Source organism: Drosophila innubila (genome assembly GCF_004354385.1).
Source record: "Drosophila innubila isolate TH190305 chromosome 2L unlocalized genomic scaffold, UK_Dinn_1.0 4_B_2L, whole genome shotgun sequence".
In the NCBI taxonomy this organism is placed as follows: Eukaryota; Metazoa; Arthropoda; class Insecta; order Diptera; family Drosophilidae; genus Drosophila; species Drosophila innubila.
The window spans coordinates 22,041,020-22,065,982 of NW_022995372.1; the positions used below are offsets into that span (position 1 = coordinate 22,041,020).

At 34.7% G+C, this 24,963-nt stretch overlaps 1 protein-coding gene across 1 annotated transcript; it reads left to right on the forward strand.

Moving 5' to 3' along the window:
- The first annotated feature begins 842 nt into the window (after positions 1-842).
- LOC117780266 (zinc finger protein Elbow) lies at positions 843-24,388 on the forward strand. The gene is made up of 3 exons (XM_034616720.1): positions 843-2,055; positions 21,726-22,518; positions 23,321-24,388. The coding sequence occupies exons 1-3, from the start codon at positions 1,987-1,989 to the stop codon at positions 24,067-24,069; spliced, it is 1,611 nt and encodes a 536-aa protein (XP_034472611.1). The 5' UTR covers positions 843-1,986; the 3' UTR covers positions 24,070-24,388.
- The last annotated feature ends 575 nt before the right edge of the window (positions 24,389-24,963 follow it).

Consider the following 24,963-nt stretch of genomic DNA (forward strand, 5'->3'; position numbering starts at 1 on the left):
TCAGTCGCTGTCTCTCTCGCTCTGCGTGGCAGATAACTAATGTTGTAGCTGACCACATAACTCTAGCACATATTTTCACCACCGCCCACCTGCTCACCGCAACTTGTAAACAATTATGGCCGACGCCGTTGTGCTCTCAATATTGCCCAACACAACCGAAACCACAACCGCAGCAACATCAACAACAACAATAACAACAGCAACAAAGTGAGCGAGAAAAAATCCCAAAATGGCTACACAAAAGCGTCGATCATCCAATGAGCGTCGTGTTTCCAAAAGTTAATTTATCTGTGTGTGTGCAAATAAGTACTATGTATAAATTTAGTTACTTATTTAAGCTCCGTCTGAAATATTAATTTAACTAATGTTGTAACAATTAACAGACTTGGCTTTAAATACATACAAGTCTTTGAGAGCGACTTAATATCTTGTAAAACTACTTTTTGACATGTTACTTATTTATCTACTACTAAATGCACTTTATACTACTACTTTGTTGTGCCTCAGCAGCAAGCATGCGCGCTCCGAAAAGAGCGGCAGCTCTTTAATAAAATTGCGCTCACGCTCACTCACTATTTGAGTGTTGACTCTCGCGCTCTTTAATGCGCATGCCATTTATTGTCGCTCGCAAGACAACAACAAAAGCACACTTGTTGAAAATGAAAACGACAAGCACAAGACAAAAGAGAACACACACACACACACACACATATGAAACTGAACTGGTTTCGGAACGGAAGACTCTCGGCAACTATTGAGACTCGGACAAATCACCACTACAGATGCAAACGCAGAGCGAAAACATGAATGAGCGTCAATGTTGTTTATAGATTTTTAGTCGAATTCTGTTATTTCACGTTAAAGTACGTACGTGCGCTGCGAACGGATTGTGAACGGAGTGTGTGAAATTGTTTAACGTGTGCCGCGTGTCAAAGAAATACGTAAAAAATTACACACAAATTACACACATACGTACATACATACATACCATATGCAAATAATATCTTAGTCGGTGTGTTTGTAAAGTTGCAAATATTTAAAAATATTTTTTAATAATATTTATGCTGAGTGATTGTTTCAAAAGGTGCTTTATTCTTAGACTGAAAATATAAATAAATATTTTATAAATTTTAGAAATCTAAATAAAAAAACATTCATTCAGAGGTCAATATTCCCCCTGCACCAACACCAACACCGCCTCCTCCGCCACCGCCACCGTTCGGCCTGTCACAGTGTATGTCAAAATTACACGTACGTGCCTCGTCATAAACGCGCCCTAAACGAGGCATTCAAGCGAAACCACAAACCAAAAAAAATAAATTAATAAATAAGAAATAAATAAAAGGCACAGCCAAAGAAAGAAAGTAATTTTATAGCTGCAAATCCTTAATTGTTGTATTCTTAATCATATACATATATTTTGTTTAATTCGTATTGCATTTTGCAACTTTTTGGCGCGTAACGCAAAATGAGATTATAACGTGCACAATAACAACAACAATATTAACAACAACATCAACAAGAAATATAAGCAACCACATATAATAAATGTTAAGCAGCTGCAATTAAAATATTTAATGAATTTATTACACAATTAAGATACCAGCAACAGCAGCAAATAAAAATAAAATAAAAAATAAAAATTAATATGCCGTTGGCGTGAAAGTCACAATTCGACGCATAAAACCCCATTGAATTATTAATGATATAAATTACAATCAAACAAACAACAATACAAACAATATCAAACAACAACAACAGCAATAACTACAACAACAACTGAATATCCGAATATTCAACGGCTTAATAAAGAGCTACCAACAACGAGGCGCAGGCGCCGCTTTTAACACGAGTTGGCAGCACGCCACACAGCCCAGTTAATTGGCCAAGTTCGCCTCGACTCGCCGCTCATTTGCAGCTTATAACTCAAACACCTCCTCAACCAAAGAACCAGCCGTCAAAGTGGATTTAACAAATTATAATAAAATGCTGCAATCCAGCAATCATCATTACCTGAGGCCGGATTATATGACAGCTGCCGCCGCCCCAACAGCGGTAAGTTTTCACGAAACTGGATCATCGATCTACAGTTGGTCAGGAAACTCTTTTGACAAATTATTATTAAATAACTTTCCTTGGTTTAATTTTCTTATTTTATAATATTATCTTATGATTCTTAGACCAAGCATTTCATAATGAAAAACAAATATGTGAATTTTTTACTTTGTTAAAATAGTTACTAAACCAAATGTATTAAAAAAAAGAGATCAGCGACAAAACTATCTCTAAGTGGGCAGATTAATAAAGTCTAAATGGTATTTCATTTCTGAAACTAAATATCAACAATTGATGTATATTTTTGAATGCATTCTAGAACTGTATTTTTTGACCAAATGAGTACTCAAGCTAAAAAAAATAAAGCTAGATTCTGAACAGCGTATATTTCCATCAAAACATACAGAGCACTCACATCTTAATGAATATTTAATTATTGGGAAAACATAAGCTTTACACTTAGAAATTTGCAATAGAAAGAATGCCATATAATTTTAAAAACTTATTACCCGTTTCAACCAAATTCAGTATACCTGAACAATATCTTAATCGGTAGTATCTTTGTATTTTTACTATCCATCTTTACTATCTTATTATGTAAAATATGTTTATGAAATAATGTTATTATGTATATTAAGTATTTAAATGGTATCTTAATCTTCTCTCCTTACTTCGATACGAATTATTTTGTCGTTTTTTTAGGTAAGCGAAACCAACTTTATGTATTTAGATACAAATTCCAATAAGAATTGTCATTGCACTGCCATTTTTAATCCCGTTAAGTATTATGTTATAAGCGCAGCCAACTTCGCTTCTTGTTATTAGAAATCGTCGTTAGGTTATGCTTTACTTTTCAAAATTTTATAAAAATAAGTCTGGACTAGATGATTTCTTCTATGAATACCCCGATCAATTCAAATACTTTTTAATACTATTCAGCTATACGTGTATTTAGATCATTCTAGTTGATATTCCATTTCAATATTACTTTTAAGTCACAATTCAATAATTTTTCTATCATTTGTAATCCCTTTAAGTAACATAATCGCAATTTACTTCATGTCTTTTTGTCATTTCTCGCTATAAATACTTTCGTTAAGTCATTTTTTGATTTTCAAAGAATCAATATCAAAATCGATACATCACAAAAGTTAATATCTTCTTAGAAAACCTCGATCAATTCGATTACTTTTATATACTATTCAAATATACGAGTATTTAGATCATTCTCGTTGAATTTCTGTTTAGCAATTACTTATAAGTAAGTCACAATCTATATCGTATTGAGGTGAGACTTAGTGCTTGTTTGTCTTGTTTATCTGGAGTGTAATATATCACAATCGGTCTGATATGGTTGGGTAGCTTAGCAGTATATTGTCCAGGTATCTGTCTGGCATTATTTATTAATGTACGTTGTACGCGAGTATGATATTTCATAAATAATACAAATGTCGACAGAAAAGCAATTACTGCACTCGCCACAAGCAAATTTATTGTGCGACTCTCGACTCTCGATTCTCCCCCGCATATTTACAGCTGTTTTTACGGCGAATTGGCAATCTGGTTGTGGCAAGTGGCAAGTATCAAGTGGGGAGAAATACAGAAGAAAAAAACAACAAATAAGAATTATCCACAATTCTTTATCTCAGCACATAAAACTTATTTATGTTTCTATGTAAATACTTTCGAGTCTCTCTCTTGAGTTCAGTTAAATTGAGTTGAGTCTGCAGTGAGGCGGCAACTCTGGCAATTGTATATAAATTTATGGCACACCAAATTTGAATTTATAATGACAGAAAACAAATGCAATTTTACTATTGCAGCACACACTGAGAGAGCGAGAGAGAAAAGAAGGAAAAGAGAGAGCGTGAAAAACTATGGCAGTTAATCAGAGTCAAAGTCTTTACTGCTGCGGTTGTATTTCTCCCTGTCTTCCCCAAAAGCCATCAGGGGCAATCAATTTTCATTTTAATTTGTGAGTAAATATTCGCATACAGAACGGAAACAGATTCTTTCAAACTGCAATGGATGAGTGCATTCATTAAAAATTAACAACTGACTGCAGTTTGAATGCATTCCCATAAATACAGTATGTCAATTACTTTTTTATTTTCAAAAATATATAGATGGAATAGGTCTCATTATTTATTGTTTTATTTGTTTTTTGAGCTATAACAACTATAATAAATTGGAAAAATAATAAAAAATCATGAAAAGAATTTTTTTTTGTAAATTTGTTAGAACTTTTAAATGAGCCACTGATTCATTCGCTCGAACTAGCTCAATTGCTATCACAATTTTTAGCAGTACATTGAATCAACTTGTCCAATTGCAATATTAATTATTCACGATTTAAAATTTATAGCGCTGTCAACTTAAGTAAATTTATGAAAGCAACTGACTGAGTAACCCTTTCGTGTAGGAATGTTTAATGTAGAGACATATGTAAATACTAACTGGCGAATATCTATAAATTATTCAATGATTAATGGCGACTGCTCGCTATTAATTATAATAAAATCAAATAAACTAAGCTTGACAGCTGTCAGTGTCATCATTTGTTTTTTGTGGCGCCCGGGACAAGACAATAAGAAACTGGCTAAAAATTATGGCTGACATGCCACAAAATTACTGTTGATAATTTGCTGTCACATGTGAAAAATGATGAGGCTCCAAAGTGTTCAAAAGGAAACTGCCACAAAATGGAAACTAATATGCGTCGTGTTGGGTAATAACTCAAAAATGCCCCGGGAGAGTTAAACCAGCTAATGTGAAAGTCAGTTTTGTTTAGTCAGTCAGTCAGACTGGCTTAAATGACAGAAGCGGCTTGTAAAAAAATATTTAAAAAAAAAGTAAATAAAGTGCAAATGTCAGCTGACCGCAAACATCATTAATATAATTAAATGTGTCAGTCAAGCAGCCATTTATTTAGTCAGTCCGTCAGTCAGACATTCATTTCAGTTAACCACACGCTGCTGCTGCAGTCAAAGTCAAAGCTCCACATGTTAAATCGTTTGAGCAGCCAGTCAACAGTTAACAGTCAACCGTCAACCGTCTGCAGTTAACAGTCAACTCTCCACTCTCTGCTCTTCACTCTCCGGTCAGCTGGCAATACTGGCAGTTAAAGTGTGCGCTTGACACGGCACGGCGCTCTCGTTTTGACACAGAGAGAGCGTAATAGAGCGAGAGAGCGCGCTTAGTTCAGTTCGTTTCGTTTCGATTCAGCTCAGCTTAGTTTCGTTCAGTTCAGTTTAGTTCAATTTGGTAGTATGTCCCCCTTTTACTCTTATTTCACTTGAGTTGTTTTTGTTGTTGTTGTTAGTAGTAGTAGTTCACAGCCTGTGTCAGTCTTTGTGTTTGCGTGTGGCTCTAATTAAAGTGTCATCAACAGCAGAGACTAACAGCAACAACAACAACAACAGTGAATTGCCCCAGCATGTTAGTGATAAATTGCCATGTCTAGAGCTGTCATGTTAATTTTTCGTGCATACAAATAATAGTTTTGGCCTAAAGTGTTAATTAATTCTCGGAATATCTTAAATGTGTGTATTTGTATGCCTCTATGTATTTTTGTGCTAAAGTAAATCTTAAGAAATGAAATAACAATATGTACACACTTTAATTGGCTCGCAAAATATGAGAGACAAAACGTCAAGTTAAACATGCTTTATAAATAGATGCACACATTGTTGTAATGCCTAGGAAGCTGTAAGGATGAAAAACCTTTTTAAAAACTAAATCCTGAAATATGCTGCATTGCATCATAAGAATGATATGTTTAAGAGCTTATTTAAAAGTCGCCAAAACCATCTCAGAGATTTAAAAAAAGGTATAAACTAAAAAAATAACTAAGAATTAAAAATAATTTTAATTCCTACATATATCATACAGACGTAATTTCCTATTATAATAATTATATACTTTCTCTGGGACTGAAAAAGATAGAAAGATGAACAATCTGTAGAAATAATAAATAATTATCATAATATATCTGATCTCGTAGACTGTTAACTAGACAGTACAAGTTTGGTATATACTGTCGCATATTCCTCAAACTTCAAATCTGAAAAATACTCTTGTTCATACTCACAAACCAAATAAAATACAATACTCTTGAAATATGGTACACATGTATTGGGACTTGTTACCTTTCTCTAAAAGAACTCTCGACTACAGCATTCAAAGTTGTTGAGATAAGAAATCGATTAAGAGCGTTACCAAAAATAAATGTCATATAAACATTATTTAGTGGGGCTTTCATTAAGAAATACTCGAGTTTTGTAGCATTTTTATGACACTCATAATTTTTTAACGATCAATTTTGTTAATAAGCAACTATAAATAAAACGCCAAGCGGCACAAAAAAAAAAACAAAGCTCAATAAAAAAAATTAAAGAAGGAGATAAAAGCAGTGACCAACTTTTGTTGTTATTGTCGTTTTTCGATGGTTTTGTTGCTTTTGCATGTTGTTGTAGTTGTTATTGTTATTCAGTTTACTTCTCATCTAAGAGCGCAATCAAAAGGCATTTATCAATAAAATTGTTGGGCCGTCAATCGTGCCATTGACGCCTAAGTAAAACCAATTCCATAACCCATTCCATTTTCATGCTAAATGCTTACGTACGTACAAATTGAATGAGCGAAACTCAATGAATTCATTTAAATGCACGCGAGGCACTAACTATGGTAATGAATTGAAACTGCTTCTTAAATGCAAAATAATAACCCGTTTTTAGCGTCGGGCATTACGAGAGAAAAATACAAACAGAAAATACCAACAACAACAACAATACTCAGAAGTTATGGGCCGCGATAATCGAACTGAATGGGGTGTATGGGGGACTGTGGGTAAGAGGGGGACTGCAAAGCCAATAATCGTAAAATGCGGCAACAAATTAACCAATAAATTAATATAGAAATAATCATATTAATGTGACCGCTGATAACTGTCAGTTTTTGCGGCCTGAGAGGAAGAACACTTCTACTGGAGACCCCCAACTATAATATCAGACTATTATTTATGTATAGAGCTGCGATTCAGTTGTTAAAGCAGCTTAATCCCGCCTGTCGATTTAATAAATATAATTAATAAATTGTGAAATTAATTACTTAATCAAACAATTATATCACAATGTCTATCAGCTGAACTTATCTTTGAACTAAATCGGGAATATTTCACGAAACTGCGAAGCATAGTTCCACAACTGTAAGTTCAACTGAACGAGTAAAATAAGTTCACAAAAATCAGAGTTAATTTAAATTTTCAAGAATATCAATAAATATCTAAATAATACTCCTTTATAAAGTTTGGTTTTTTTTCTTCAAATGTAGCTCAATTGAACGAAAGATTGAAATGAAAATCTGAGACATATGATGATTCTTTCAGAACAAGTTCAATTGAACGGATATGGCTCTATTCTGTTATTTGTTGATATCTCAAGTGATTTCTTAAATTAATTAAGAAAGAGCTTAATAAAGCGAAATAATAAGGTGAAGGAAAGTTAAAGAAAGTTACCCTCTCAAATCCATAATTTTAGTTGAATGAGTTAAATTCCATTCTGCAATTCGTTGGTATCTTTGGAATTATTTTAGGTTTTCTGATGATTCAGATATTCTATAAACTAGGTGCATACGGTGAACTAATCAGCGTGATACGTAAAGCTTCCTGTTATGCATGGGTTTCTTATTGGGGTCTCTTACTGGAAATGTGTTTTAAAGCCAGGGCTAAAATTTTATTAATGAGCTGTGGTCTTATGTGGCATTTGCTGACCATTTCCGATGGGGCTCTAATGTGTTGTAATCTGCGGCAACTTAAATGATTTTCAAATGGTATCAATCATTAAGTCGCCTGTACAGCGGGTCGTATGAGTGATTGCCATAAAATGATATAAATATTAAGCTTCAGCCACAGCACAAAAGCACAAAACAGGCTTTCAAAGCTCAACACAACATTTGACACTAAACACGCACAAATTGCTTTTGAAGCCCCAACCAAAAAAATAAAAAAATAAAACAAAAATTATATATTCAAAAGAAGCCCCCACAAAGCCCCCGGGCGATATTTGAAGCGGAAAGCTGTCAGTATTTATGTGTTTATGTATTTATATATTTATGTGTTTATGTGTGGGTCTCTGGGCTTTTGTCCGAGCAAAGCGACTAATAAAAAGAAACTGAAATGTAATATTGATAAGCCAAAAAGCGGTCAACACTCGGCACACACAGACGGACAGACAGACAGACACTCTATACCCCAATGCCAATGGGCCTAAATGTCTGTCTGGCGCCAGGAGACGACTTCTCATTTTGGGCTCGGCGTTCGGTTTTGGCTTTCAATCAAATCAGGCCAAAAAACAAATAAACAATCAATCTCAATCACATCAATTATGCGCTGAAACAACTTCTGAGCTGTCCGCTTGTCTTATCATTCGTCGTGAGTGTCTGTCGACTGCATAGTTTTTTTTATTTATTTTTTTTTTCAATTTCATTTCCATTTCGAATTTGTTATTTGTTTTTATTATATGAACAAGGCGACACTTTTAAATGCAACACTATTCTATCGATGTTAATCATTTTAATTGGCGCCACTTGAACGACGTTTTTAAGTATCTCAGTATCTGTATCTGTATCTATGTCTGTGAGGCCTGAGTGTGAGTGTATGTGATTGGGGGCCATTAATTTTCAAGCAGTCATTTGAAAGCGTTTCAAATTCGTTGTATGTGTTGCAAGCAACAAGCAACACTTCACACAAAAGTGAAAGTGACCAACGCACTTTCAACGAGTTCATTTTCAGTTCATGTTGAGAAACATCCATTTCATTTCAGATGCTACAGATTAAGATAAGACTGTAATCGCATTGAAGATTTCAGAAATTGGTTTCCTTATTTTGTCCATTTTTTTAGAAGGTGAAATAAGGTGGACTTTCTAATTATTTGCAAATCGAGCTCATTCATATTTATAAATTTAAAAAAAAGTCTTTTGAGTTTGTGCAGTATGAATAAAGAATTCAAAATTCTACAAGTAATTTTAAAATACAATTTTTTGAAACGTCAAAAACATCTAAGCGAACTCAAACAAAGTTTCATATTGCTATATTGCTTATATTAAAATCATCTTAATTTCAGTTGAATATTAATATTAGTATATTTGACAATATAATTGTTTATATTTAACTAAAAAGCTACACAATTTGGATAAAAAAAAAGTTAAAATAAAATAATCAAAAAAAGTACAATATCCACTTCGACTTCTTAGAGAGTAATATTCCATTAATAAAATATCTGACATCTTTGGCTCATATTCAGTGAAGTTAAAAGCAAATTAAAGATGCAAAACAAGAACATATTAAATATTAAGTAACATAATAGAAGATAACAACTGACACTTTGCGTTACGAGAGGATCCCATCCATATTCATTACAAGTTGCCACAAAATTCAAAGCTATGAAATATGTACCATCAAGTTGACAGCAAGTTCATTTAAATAGAAAATGACATGTGTCAAACTGACACTTTTTGATTGCTCTTTTTCTGCTCTCAGGAGTACAGTAAACACAACCAATTGTGTGTCCATTCTTCCACAGTGCTGTGCCTGTTCCATCTTTACGCTTTTCGCTGTTGACACTCTTTGAACCCAGTCAGTTTTGACTGGTGACACCTCAAGGCAAAATGTCCCAAGGTTGAAGGAATACAAAGCCACAGTATTAACATGAAAATGAAAATGTGAGTAAAAATAAAACAAATTAAATAGTATGTCAAAGTTGTTATTTTTCAAAATGACATGAATGTCATGTCAAATGCCAGGCAAACTAAATATTTGCTTCACCGAACCCAACCAGGGACCTGCTGTTGACAGCCACATCACGTACAACCCATATAAAATCCAATGTAATTGCTTGCGAAATAAACTATAAACAGCAGATCCAATTGAAACGTACTATTCAGACACAAGTTGAGGCTTTTTGGATACTTATAGAGAGTATTTTAACGGATTAACCAGTTCTGATATAGTTCCAAAATAACAGCCCTTTTGACTTGCAAAATGTTTGATTAATTTATTCCATAAAATACACATAAGTTTATTAAAAAACTCACATTTACTGTGAGCTTGTTCCATGGTTCTTGGTTTACAGGTTTTAAGAAGTTCTTAAATAACTTGTCATTTTATTTTTAGCTTTTACTACATAATTTTGAAGTGTATCTCAATCTCTCACCTTTCTATTCTAAAGTTATTAATAAGTTCACTAAAACCACTTATAAACTAGTTCAAGAGCCGACTAGTTCCAGTTGTGAGCTAGCTCCAACCATTAACATTTCACTGAATCATTACGAATTAATGAGATTTCGTTCCAGTAAATCTTAAATAATGAACTAATTGCAAAAAATACCTAAAACGGCTGTAATATATTGCTAAACTAAGCGGTCAAAAAATGTATCTTAGTCTTGATATATCTATAATCTACAATTTTTTTATCTATAATTTTTTAGCCCTTTCAAAAAGTTTGTCATCTGCCGCTGAAAAGTGAAAATGTATTTTTCCCAGCACACGATAAGATGACAAGCATCTCACGCCTTCACATCTTCCCCTTTCGATACCCTATTAAGATTCGCTTGCAATTTTCCCAGCTGACGTCGCTTATCAGGTGTTGAAGATCGTTGCACAAAGCGAAGAGGCTTTTCTCCCGTTTCCCGTATTTTTGCCTGCTTATTTAAATTAGCTGCAACTATAGCAGAAAAAAAAGAATGTCTACCTTGTGCAATTCATTTATACAGCTGTCGGACTGTCGACCTGTCTCTTTGCCTGTCTGTCTCTGTCTCTTCTCGTCCGTCTGTTATTTTGGCGTACTTTCGTGAAATTTGCTTATCGCAATGGAAAAAATCAACGAAAGGGCGTTGGGTACACAAGCAAAAAAAACTAGTTAGAATTCCTTAAAGGTACATGCTCGACTAATAGATACCCTGTAGTATACTTCAAGGGGCAGCTATCTAACAGTTATCAATTCAGTTGTTGTTATATGTCTATCTAGTAAACTACTTTATTATTTAGATATACCCTATTTGCTCACTTGATTTTTAGAGGATATACAAAAAATGCAATGTCTGTGCTCGCAGCTATATCTCTTTATATTCTAGCCTCCCCCATGTCATGTTTATCCGTGTGTGTTTGTTGTTGCATTTCTCGGAGAATTTGGCTCTATTCGCATATTTTCGCATTTTATTATGCAAACTGATGGACGGGGGCAGGCAAACAGACTGAAAGACTGTCAGACTGGCAGGCGGACAAGCGGACAAGCGGACATACTGACTGACTGAGTGACTGAAAGACTGAGACGGCTGTGTTGTAAAGGGCGTCAGCATGTCACTCAGTCACACACACACACTCACACCACATTCGGGAACATTTTTTTTTATACTTTACGAATTGTATCTGAATTATAAATTAAAAAACAACAAACAAAGAAACAAAAAATACAGTTGTGCAACACAAAACTGTCAGTTTGCCTTCCGGTCTAAACGGGGGGAATGTGGGAGGGTCCTGCAACACTGGTAGCCGTCTCTCTATCTGTCGCAGTTGACTTTCAATGAAGGACTGAAACGGAATTGCAACAACAAAGTCTATTTATTCAGGCCAATTTCAGTTGTCCCAATGCAATTACAGTGAAGCACTTCAAAGTGCGACTAACTTCTTATTTTAGATATGTGGCAACTCTAAATTCATAGCGATAAATCAAGAAAAAAAAAATAATTGAACGTGTCTCCTAAAGCTTTTACAATTTTTGATTATATTTTCGCTCTCTCGATATCTGTCAGCTTAATTTAAAACTCTGTTAGAGATGAGCATTACGTAAACTTTATCTAGATTGCCAAACCTAAAATATATTTTCGAGGTAAAAATAGAGATATTTGAAAAAAATGTATTTCATAAATTTATTCACAATTTTACGTTACTTAAATATTAAATATGTTACATTTTTTTTCTTTTTTAAATCATGTTTTTTATTTTAAATATTAATTATTTAAATAAATACATAACTTTGAAATATAAGCTTTATTTATTTTATTTGGTAAGTCTCTCAATAAAAAAAATTATAATAGAGTTACCAATTCCTATTATAATTTATTAATACTTTGTTGTCCGTACTAAGCAATAGCTACTGTAACTACTGTGCTGCCAACTGGTTGTATGCGGAAATTACATACAAAATGTTTAGAAAGTTAATTAACTCATAATAAACATTGCCAACATTATTCAAACCAAAAAATTTTGATGATTACGCTTACAGAAAATGTAAATGTAAAACACGCAACCGAGTAAACGAATAAATATTCAACAAACAACCAAATGAAATAAAAACATAATCAGGAAAATAAATTATGAATCATCGCAAATGTGAATATGAAATGCAGTGGGGAGCAGGGAAGTAATTTTAAGGAAAGGGAAAACCGAAAGAGGCAAAGAGTCGATGCGATATGCCCGGTTCGGTTGTTAGTATTGCTGACAAGAGTTGTCAACGCATGTGTAGAGCGCATAATTATAAATAACACGTAATTAACGCGCCGCAAATGCGAATGACACCTCAACTCATCTCACTCTCCCTCCCTTTCTCTCTCACCCTCTCTCTCTCTCTCTCTCTCTGTGAAGCTTTTTCTGGGGTTCACGTGTCGCCCGTTGGCATTTTGACAGCGCCCAAGGCCCAAACGGATGACAGCGACATCGCTGACAAGTTGCAATGTGCATTGCCCGCTGAAATTATTAAGTGTCATTGGATTTATTACGGGCGACATGCAGCAGCATGCTGCAACGTGTCTCAACGTGTCCGTGGAGAGACCGTGCAGCCATTTCTCAGCATCTCATACTCGAATATATAAAGTATATAAAGTATAAATATTCAATATTAGCAACACTCGCCGCTGAATTCATTAACGCTGACAACTTGAAATGCTAATTATTGTCAAATTAATTTAGTCAGCTGTCAGCTTAAATGCGAGTAGAGACTCTTTTTTTTTTTCTTTATATTTTTCCCCACATTTTATTTTATTTTTGCATTAACAAAGAATATAAAAATAAAATTAAATTGAGCACAAGTCTGTCAGTGAGAATTTATATGCAGCTTCGTTCGCATTATTATACAAATGTGAGAATTAATGAATGCCGTACGTAGGCGCTGGCAGTCAGGCAGTCAATCAGTTGACAGAATGACACAATGACAGCATGACAGACAGACAGTCCGTTTCATTTTATGCAAATTGCAACAGCTGCTGCCGTCGCACTTTTTGGTGCCAATGTGTGTGCAAAAAAATTTGCAAAATGGTCTATGCCATCAAAAAGACATTCACATCAATTTTTTGTATACTACTATATTACTCGTTTTTGATTGAATTCGAAAATCAGTGGCCAAATAATCAGTAGACTTTGCTATCAAGAGAATTAAGAAGGCTTTATTTATAACAGGGTGTTTTACTTTCATTTGATTGTGGATTAAATAAAGAAAAGAGACTGTAACTTACAGTTTGTTTATTGGGTTTGTTAATGTTGTTTGGATGATTTAAAAAAATCTTTTTAAAAAAAAATTAATTAGATTTGGGAAACGATGAAATATAATTTATTTGCTATTAAAAAAATGTGAATTTACGGTTGAAAAATAAATAAATATATTGCATCTATCTTAAAAATTTCAAAATATCAAAAAATAGAGAAATTATTATTATTGGTAACTTATAATGCGAGCAATCGCAAAAAAAAATATAAAAGCTTAGATACATTTTCCTTAATCAAACAGCTTTCTATTTATAAGCCGCATATTTGTATAGAAAGAGAGGGATAGAAAAAGGGGGAGTGGAGAGGTAAATAATTTAAGAAGTGCTGACGCTCGTTGTAACGCCCACACATTGACACGATTCAGGGGATGGCGTGACAGGTTCACGTTGCGTATGATTGATAAACACGTTGCCAAAAAAAAATTACACAGAGAGAGAGATAGAGAGAACCATAGAGACAACAACAAGTTGCAGCTGCTGATCCAAAGAACCTTGAGCTGTTGTTGTCCGCAAGTAAAAGCAAATAACTCGTAGACAACTGTTGTTATTGTTGTGGTTTTTGTTGTTTTGGCCGTTTTTCAGCATTTGCTTTTATAAAGAGCAAATGAATGATGAGCCGCATAATGGAATATGCCAAATGGGCGTTGACAAGGGGCAATAAGTGTGTATATCTGGTGTGTGTTTATTTGACTAGCTATTAATTTGATTTACAAGGTTAATTATGCGGATATTGCGTATACGCAACGTGTGACGCCAAGAAACGAAACAATCGACAATACAACAACAAAATACACAGCAATATAAGCAATTAGCACAGCTGGCTAACAAACCAGGTAAGAGATTAACAGCTAAATGAAATGCCAACAACCTACAACTAATCTCAACAAAAAAAAGTCATGTAAAAATGTGCAAAATGCGGTGGCCAAAAAAATGAAATAAAATGAAAAAAACAACATAAATGTTGGCATAAACAAGCAAGTAAAAAAGAAAGAAAAGGTTAAATGACAAGCGTAGCAACAACACCAACAACAATAACAACAACACTGTTGTTAACTGACAACTAAATGGACACGTAATGTTGACAAAAGTCTGACATGAAATCTAACTGTGCGGTGGTTGGTGAGGGAGAGGAGGAGAGAGAAGGGGATACGGGGGGAAAGGGGGAATGAACAAGTATGTAAACCCGAACAGACCTCAAATGAAAGAAAGAGTGACACATGAAAATGGCATTAATGTGTCACTCAAAGCGTACACAGCAGCAGCAACAACAACAACAACTATACAATTTGCAACTGCAACAATTGCAATGATACGGTTGACAGTTTCTGTTGTTTGTTTGTTGTTGTTGTGTGTTGCTGTTGTTACTGTTGCTGCTGGGGCTAAAATTACAACATTGTCTAACGCCAAGTAAAGTGTAAATGTGTGTGTGTGTCTGTTTGTGTGCGTATGTATGTGTCGTTAAATTAAGTGGCAACGCCAAAAGCGCATTGCCACACGAAGCTTCATGTTGCGTCCCTCTTTGTGCAAGTTGCCTCTTTAATCATGCAATAGCTTAGCATACGCTAACAATGGGTATCAAACTTTATAAAATAGAATAGCTTTTCTTTAAATTATAAAAATTAATAAGGTTTATCAAATTTACTTCTAAATTAATGCATCTCCACAGAAGAATATTTTTTAGCTAACAATAGTTTTTATTAAAAAACAAAAATAAGGACAAACAGTTTACAAAACAAAATCTATCTTTTTTAAACCCCATTCTAGCTTGTAATTTATGAGGGTATTTTATTGTCGACTATACAATATTAGTTGACTTGATTGTTGTTTTCTTTACTGTTTGCTGGTTGCTGCAATTGCCAACTCTCGGCCATATTTACTCAACCCGCGTTTGACAGTCAAATGACGCTGTCAGTTGTCAATATGACAAGTGTCAGTTTTGCAGCAGTTGACAGTTAATGTGACAGCATTGTGCGCCGGCTAAATAAACTACAGACATATTGGATTGCACATTTGGATAGCTTGTTACTCGAGTAAAATTGCGAATACGAGTACTTGTTATTTGGTATATGAATATACTTTTTCTCAGCAATGCTTTATTGCAAATGTCAAACGTACTTGTGACACTTTAGACAATTCAAAAATTATATTAAGTATCATTCGAGCGAAATATAAAAATCCAATTCCTAATATAAAATGTTGAGCACTTATGTAGAAATTCAAGTGCACTTCAATTTATAGTGAAATATGTGAATTTTTTTTTATATCACAAAATCATATAGCTGAATTTTTCTATTGATAAAATGTATAAATGAAAATTATTATATTTTACTTTTTTAAATTCTTTGACCCCAAGTCGTTTTTCACTTTCTTTTTCAAATTACCAAGTTCTACTATGCTGCGAATAACTCAATTTAAAAGAAGCAGATTTAAATAAGGGCAATTTAGGGGGAACGTTGCTTTATGAATCGTAATTTATGTTTATTGCCACAAAAAGCGACGTGACACAAAATTACAATATATATTTTCGTAGCAATGTTTTAAGGGCATTTATGTAAATTTTCGGTCGAGGAGTTGGAACTAAATTTATTAGCACAACGAAACCACAAAAAGGTGTTAACTGGCAATGAGATAATGGATAAAATACACATAAGTATTAAGTGTGTATGTGCACAAAACACACACACACATACAGAGAGAGAGAGAGAGGTAAACCCAGCTAAACATCTGCATAAAGTTTTATACAATTTTTATCGCTTATTTTATAATTCGCAACAAAACTGCAGAAGCGTCTTAAGAGACGTCAACGTCCTCGCTGGGGGCTTATGCAAAACGATGGCGATGTCGACGTCGACGTCGCCGTAGCACAATTTCCGGTTTTTATGCTTATCCTGTAATTCATATTTATAGCAGCTATTTTTGTACCATAAGACGCCGCACAGGAAGCAGCATCCTGCGCCTTCTTAGCCTTCTTTGAAAATTGCATTTTCGAAAGCAGCAGCAAAAAAATATATATGATTCCCAAGAGAACGAGACAGAGAGAGGGGGAGTCTGAGTGTGAGCGAGACTAAATTGCATTATGTACGTAGATAAGTTTTATTGCTGTACGCTAGGGCATACCCCTAACGTAAATCATTTAAATGTATCTAGTCTGCGGATTATCAGCAATTGGCAGGGCCATCCACATTTCTTGTCAATGCCAGACATTAAATACTTGACTGTGTGAACAAAGTTAACCGAGTTCCGTTGCCAAATCTCATTTGATAGTGTGCTTTAACTCTCAAACTGTGGGATAAACCGTAAAAAAAGTTATTACTGTAGTCAAAATGAGTTTGTAAAATTTCAATCTTTATTTTAATATAATAACATTATAATATCTTATAGTTAGTGTCCACTGTGCTTTCAAGTCATACATTTTGCTTATTTGCACAATATTTTACAGCTGTCAATGAAAATGATTCCAAGTATAATAATAAGCAAAAAAAATAAAAGCTACATCAACAAAATATAAATAAAGAATACACGCGAATTGCTAAATGTGTCATATTTAACATAGCGGCATTTTAATAATACTCTAAGCCCGTGGGGTTTAATGGCTGATGAGGCGATATGACACATCGACACACTTTAGACAGCAAATATACACTTGAAACAATATTAAGTATCAGCGCGGCAACAAATAAAACAATAACAATAACAAATAGAGGCACGCGAAGTCTTCACTCTTTCAATGAGGGCAACTGGGCCAGGAGGGGACTGGGGGAAAAAGGGGGGCAACGATCAGCTGCATACTTGAAGCCACTCAAAAAATCATACTTTATGTTAATATGACAAACAAAATGTTGAAAACTTTTTGAGACAATGACAATGACAGCCCTCAAAACGATGAGCGATGTGAACAAGCAGTGGCTTCAAGATGAGTTCAATTGAATATCCGTTGAATAGGGGGAAAATTGCCAGACAACCACAGAGATAGAGAGACAGCCAGAAAGACAGACAGGCCGACAGACAAACAGATGGAGAGACAGACATCATTTGTGTGCTGAGCAAATCGTTGTTTGTTGTTTTTGAAATTGAAATTTGATGGCTGCTTTTGAGGGCTTTGAAGTAATGCCGATTATATGCGTTGTTACAATGAATACATTTGAATATAATTCTCTTTACTTTGCTTATGGATGATTAATTCTGATCAATCAGTTCAAGTAAAGTTTACATTGTTAATTTATAATTTATTATCTTATTTGCTTTGTGGCTGATACTACAAACTTAAAATAAAAAATATCATAAAAGTTATTTTATTAGTGTCAGAAAGTTGCCAGAATTTTATGCAGAAGGCTAAAATAAAATAACTAAAATTATGTGCTTTCTTTTAATAGCATAATTAAAGCTTGAACTTTGAACTTATTACTGTGTTCAGTTTGAATTGTTTACAAGCATTAAGTTGTGCAGTACCAATAAAAAGAAACCCGTTAAACGCTGCGTATACATAATATTTACAGAGTTTAGTCAAGCGCGATTTCGCACACACACCTTAAAAACTAAATAAACAACAAATGCAAAATGCAGTAATACTACTTAGTACCATGTCATGACATGGGCCTGGGGACTGTGGGCCTCTCTGTTTAGTTTTAAGTGTCTAATTAAATTATCCGCATTTAACAACCGACTGTGACTCGATTGTGCAAAAGGCATGACTAAATACCTCACTCTTTTCCCCCTCTCTTCTCTTCTTTCTTGGCTTGAACCTTTCCGCCCATTGCTCATGTTAAACTCGATGTTGTTTGCTTGTTATTATTTAAATGCTGTTGTTGTTGTTAGCACACTAGGTGTAACATTTTAATTAACACAATATTCATAATTTGTAAACGGATGCACAGGAAATTTTATTATATTTATACATATTTTTTACTCTATTCATTTCGACATGTTTTTGTACAAAATTGAACTAACACAACAAGTGTTAATTAAGTGCTATAACAGCCTACTTTTTGCTATTATTATTATTATTATTTTTATTATCAATAAATTTAGCACGCAGTGTTGTCATTAAGTGTGTCATAATTAAGTTTTGATGGCTTTTAATTTACCAAGCTTAAGTCTTAAGTTAGTATACGTATTAACTAGTTAGAGCTGGCAATTATTAAGCGGACTTTATGTGCTTATAAACGATCGAAGTGGAATATAGATAAGTCTCAATAACAACAATTGTTCGGTCATAAATCAAACAATCCCCATATGGCTATCTACAAGCCAGTATAATAATAATAATAATATTGTTTGTGTGCCGACAATATTTATAAACTAAATCACAAACAACAGAAAATGTGCGACACGAAATACGCGTTATACCAAAAATCAATACGGAAAGTTTATCAACGTTCATATAAATTATGACTAATTGTGCTTAAAAACGAGACTGAATGGGCCATAATTAATAAAGTGTTGATATAGTGCCTCGGTCTGTGTTTTGGGCCTGGCCCAATAACTGTATTTCCCCTCTTCTACCCTTACCCTCTTCAGGACTACCCCAAGGAGGGCAAGCGAGCAAGCAATATAAATTAATAAACCAAAAACGAATTGTTTTGATTCAATAAATGTATTGCAAATCATAAAAATAAACATTTTGAATGTAAATATATTTAGGCGAACAACTAATTAAATATAATATTTATTTACAAAATTAAAAAAACCCGATATTATTACAAAACAAAACTATTTGCATTTTGTATTTTCAATTAAATATTTAATTTATTTTAATTTAAAATATTTAATATTAATTTTCAACATAATAAAAATATATTAACATTTTTAGCTTACAAAGACTATTTCCTACTAAAACAAAGAGATTCATTAAAAATTCGTTATGCGTTCACCGCGTAGTAAAGTAAGTGCTCGAAAATTGAAATCAATCAATATTGAAGAAAATTTGTAATGCTTTGGTATAAAATATAACAAAAAAAAACATACTTTTGCTTGCGTTAACTTTATCAACAGTTTTATCGTGAATAAATATAATCATTTGAAATTAATTAGAATTATTTTGCAATCTTTGACGTAGTTCCCAGTATTGCGGAACTTTGGAAATTACTCGAACTCGACCCGTAAATAATGCTCCTTGAATGCGCTGCTTATCGAGCCTGTATAAACCCAATTTCCATGCCCATACCCACACCAATTCCCCTTTCTCATTCGCATTCCCATTCGAGTTCGGTACTGAAAAAGCGCTTAAGTACCGATAAGAAATTTGCCATTTTTACAATAGTATCATAATAATTTATGGCGGCCCATTGAGTGTTATAAAAGCTTCAATATTTTGTAGTTTATGACCTACGCCAGTTGTGGCATGGGCGTAATTACACACACACACACACACACATATATATATATACAAACGTGGTACAGTAAATACATACATAAGCTGTACGTCATTATTTCCAATGTGCGCCGGGGCTTTTGTTAGTTTGCCATGAATTATGATGCTCAACTCTTTGCTCAATTTTAGTCTCTCTCTCTCTCTCTCTCTCTCTCTCTTTCTTTCTCTATCTCTCACTCTCTGGCCCGCTGTGCCATAATTTATGGCATGCGGCGAAATGGATTTTATTGCAAAAGCCGTGTTTGAGTTTTATGGCACCAACTGTGAGTGGGTAATATTCATTTCATTTATATGCACTTCGCTTTGTGCCTTGTGTCGGCATTTCACGTTTAGAAAATCGCAAATTTTCACTTTTTAGTCGTTGTACTAAAGCATGATTGGTTAGTTATTTGTCTGATGATTAATGCCGCATGATTAGCCCAACGGGCCTATTCAGCATATTTGCCTAATCATTTCGAATATTACGTTGTCATATTTTACGAGCCGTCTTTATGGCTGGCAATTTCATTAAATAAATTGCACCAATTGAGAAATTAGAACTATGACAAATTGGCCATGCTATGGAACTGATTAAGTACCCTAATCAAATGTTTACCCACTCAATCAACATAAATAGCAACTGACGTACACATATTTCTAAGAATATCTTGTTCATAATTAAAAATGTTTTACGGGATGTAAATCTTTTTAGATATTATAAGCCACGGACAACCTTCTCAATTTGATTTGGTTTTGTTAGTTAGTCATGGGTAAACTCTTTTTTTTTTGTTGGAACACAAATTTATATATATGAATTCAAGGAGCTTTGGATCTTTGGATCTTTAACAATGAAGGAATACTACTTAAAACAGACACTGATTTTTTTTTTAAAAACAAATTTGTAAAAACTTTTTCAAGTTGGATATTTTATTCAACAATACTTTTATCTTAGTTCAGGATTGATACAAAGAGATGAAGTAGTAACCATTAAGAATTAACAAAATTATATTTTTCATTGCCAAATAATTATTATAAAATTTCAATTACAGCTTAAACTTTAATCACAATATGAATTAATGCTTAGCATACAAAATCTCGAAACTTCTCAGTTATTTTCTCAAATTCTATGTAGTTATTTTTCTGAACAAGTTTCCCCATTCAAAAGGGGAACTTTATCATTAAGAAATTTATTTTTTTTGCGACCCCAAGGGGCTTGCGCCCATTTGCGTCGTAATTTTATATTTTATGTACTTTTTATATCTTTTATTTGCAAACGTTTTAATAGCCTCATAATTCCATTTATTTGGCCACGTTGGGCATATTTATGGTTTTCAGCCCTTATTTATGACGGCCGTGGGGCACAACAAGGGCAGTCGGTATATAACATACGAATTGTTTCATTCTGGGATAAAACCCAACTAAATGTGAACTGAATGCGAACCAAAATGAACAGAACTCTCAAGTATTTCATGATCGCGCGAATGTTTGCACAGAGATTAAGATCTGGCATCGTGCTCAAAAGTTGGCGACGGTTAAGGAAGTGTTTAAGGAACAAAGTAAACGAAATGTTGAAAAGTGCAAAAATGAAAAGAAACAGAAAAAAACATGAAGAGAAAAGGCCATATAAAGGCGACAGTGGCGGAGTTTTGCCCTTGGGATTTGTCTTATCTGATGCCGCTGGCACGATATGTTGTCCCTTTAGTTATGCATATGGAAAGGCAGGCTTACTAATAATTCCTTAACTCTTTTACTGACTCTACCAATCTTCTTCTTCTTCTGCTTGCAGATGGACAATAAGAGCAGTCCGTTGGCGCTATTGGCGCAAACATGCAGCGCCATCGGTGCGGATACCGCAAATCCAAAGCTGCTGGCGGCAAATATTGAAAAGTCGACAAAACAACAGCCCAAAAGCATCGCCATGGGCATGGGTAATGGCAACGGCTTGGGCATGGGAATGGGGGACAACACACGCGATAAATCCTCACCAGTTAGCAGTCATTCATCCAGCGTTAGCACCGGCTCCGTGGAGCAACAGCAGCTGCCGCCGGCTCACAGTAAAACCCCCAGCACCTTTAAGCCCTATGAGGCCAACAATAACGACTGCGGCGCCACAAATCTCAGCAGCAACAGCAATAGCCACAACAACAACAACAACAACAACAACAATAGCAACAACAGCAACAATGGCAACAACCAACGCGTTAAGACGCCCAAAGCAACCAATGGACAACAACGTTGCGATTCGAACCAAAGTGCCAGCAGCTCACACCGCGAATCGCCAAATGCTCCAAATGCAAACGCCGGCTCCATGGGCAACGCCTCCCTCAGACGCACCCCCAACACAGTTGGCTCCCAGCTCAATGGCAGCCCGGTGCAATTATCCGCGCCAGTTCACAGCAATTCCAAAGAGTCCGCAGCTTTGCATAGTCCAAGTGCCGCTGCCGCAGCCGCAGCCGCCGCCAATTCGAGTCGCCTCCAGGAGGCAGCCTATGCGGCTGCCAAGGAAGCCAGCTATGTGAAGGCGCTGCATGCGGCCAGCCAACAGGCGAATTCCTCGGCGGCATCCTATTATCCTCAAGGTAAGAATTTAGTACTTACACTTCTCATCAATTGGAGTTACAATTAATTACAACGATACATATTACGTTTTAATTTTTATTATTTTTAATAAAAATGTTAAATAACCAGTAAATACAAATAAATAAATTTAACAATATCTTTATTTAATTATTTAACGGAAATTTTCTAATTTGAGAATTTAATTTTTTATTATCACTAACATATTAAAATCTATTATTTTAACTTGTCATAACTATTATACAAAACATTAATTTTAAAATTTTAAGAATTATATTTTAAAACAGAACAGTAAAACATTTAAGACTAAAGTAAACATTTATTAAAATACAAAAATTTACTTTGTTATATTTGTAAAAAATATTTTAACGAAATATAAAACTATTATTTGAAAATGAAATTTTAAATTTTTTTTTTAAAATTTTAAATTAAAATAAAAAAGTATACAAAAAATTAAAAATACAAATTCCAGGTTAATAACAAATTGATGATTTTTTTTAAATTGATAATTAATATATTTCTTAACCTAACGCAGGTGAAAAAAAATATTTTCCAAAATAAAAAAGTTATTATTCGTGTATTTAATGTCAAATTAACAGTTAAAAAAATTTAACAAATTTTCACAAATTTGCACCATCTGAAAAATCAAGTAATACAACTCATTATAACGATAGTTATACGATAGTCTTTTAAGTAGAGGTACAATACTATTGCTGTTACTCTCACTAAGATGTTATCGATAATTAGCTCTGTTTTAATCTTGCTCTATTAAAGCTTATCTCCTTTCACTCATTTCATTCACAGGCTATGGATCTCCGTATCCCATGGACTTGATGACAGCCAGCTCGCTGATGTCACCACATCATGCCATGTTCAAGGCATCGGCCATGAATCCCTATCTGAACTATGCCCGTCTCAAAGGCCTGACGGACCCATCGGCCATGATGGCCGCCTCTCCGAATGTGTGTCGGGATCCCTACTGCACCGGCTGTCCGGCCAGTCCGCATTACATTAACAAAGCCGCCGGGCAACCCTGTCCGGCAGGTTGTCCACAGTGTGAGGTTGCCGGCGGGGGTAAGTCGGGAGGAGGCTCTGGCGGTGCAGGTGGCGGGTCGAGTGCAGCGGCAGCGGCTGCAGCAGCTGCATCTTCATATCATGCTCAGTTGGCGGCACTGGCAGCTGCCTCTCAATTGCCGTACGTGTGCTCTTGGATTGGCAGCGATGCGGCGTATTGTGGCAAGCGTTTTGGCACCTCCGACGATCTGTTCCAGCATTTGCGAACACACACTGCCTCCGTGCCGGACGCTGTGCTGAGTGCGGCAGCAGCAGGGGGCATACCACCGAATCATCCGCTATTCCAACGCACCTATCCGACTCCGCCGCTGAGTCCACTGTCTGCGGCGGCACGTTATCATCCATATGGGAAGCCTTCGATGCTGCCACCATCTCTGGCACCTCCAGGACTGCCAGGGTTGCCACCACATCCCGCATTGGCCCAATACTTTGCACCCTACTCGTTATACGGACCTCGCATGGGCTCATCGCATCCGTAGTAAATGTAGAACAAGTCAGCGGGCGGGAAATGGGGCGAGGGGGCACTGGGGCTAGGGAGGGAAGGGGGATGGAGGGTCAACTCACTCGTGAAACGAAAAGCTAGTGATCTAATGTACGTTAGTTACATACAAATGTTTAATATTAGCTTTAGGCTCTAACGCAAGTTGAAAAGATTCTATTCAAGGACCTATACTTATGTATGTCAGACAACCATCAGAGTCTGTCTCTTCGTATGTCCCATCTACTCGTAATGCTTATGGTAAATTTAATATTATTTATTTAATTCAAAGAAAAAGATAAACATAAACATAACAAAAACAGAATAAATAAACAATATATCTTATACAAATAAAAGATGCAAAAACCAATTATGAAATGAAAAGATTGTCCAAAAACTTAAAGTTGTAAAATTCTTGTACATTATATTAATAAATATAAATATTAAAATTTAAATAAACAATATATATATATATGTATATGTATGTAAAATGTAATTATGAACAATATTTTAAAGTTCATTTAAGTCACTACAACAAATCAATAAATCAAAAGATAACTCAACTTACAATTACTTTTAATGGAATTTTCATATTGCAATTCATGTTATGGTAAGTATAAACTAATTTATACCTTTGCTTGCGAATATAGTCAAGTTTCAAATAATTTGCAGGCAGGTAAAAAATCATATATATATATATAAATATCTTTATAAAATGATAAAGGAAAAATGATATGCGGAATTGAATCCCTAATATGCAAAGTTGAAAACTTTCAAAATGTTGGAAAATGTACTTTTTGAAACCCCAGGACTTAGCTCGAATCTTTTTTCAATTATTTTTAAATTTGCTTGAGTCCAACAACCGATTAAAACGTTAAAATGTCCCAAGAAATGT

Bases quoted from the DNA above. Each gene is read 5' to 3' on its own strand.
- LOC117780266 (XM_034616720.1), top strand. From the start codon at position 1,987: ATGCTGCAATCCAGCAATCATCATTACCTGAGGCCGGATTATATGACA. The intron at 2,056-21,725 runs GTAAGTTTTCAC...TTCTGCTTGCAG, and splicing joins CTGCCGCCGCCCCAACAGCG to ATGGACAATAAGAGCAGTCC. The intron at 22,519-23,320 runs GTAAGAATTTAG...TTTCATTCACAG, and splicing joins GGCATCCTATTATCCTCAAG to GCTATGGATCTCCGTATCCC.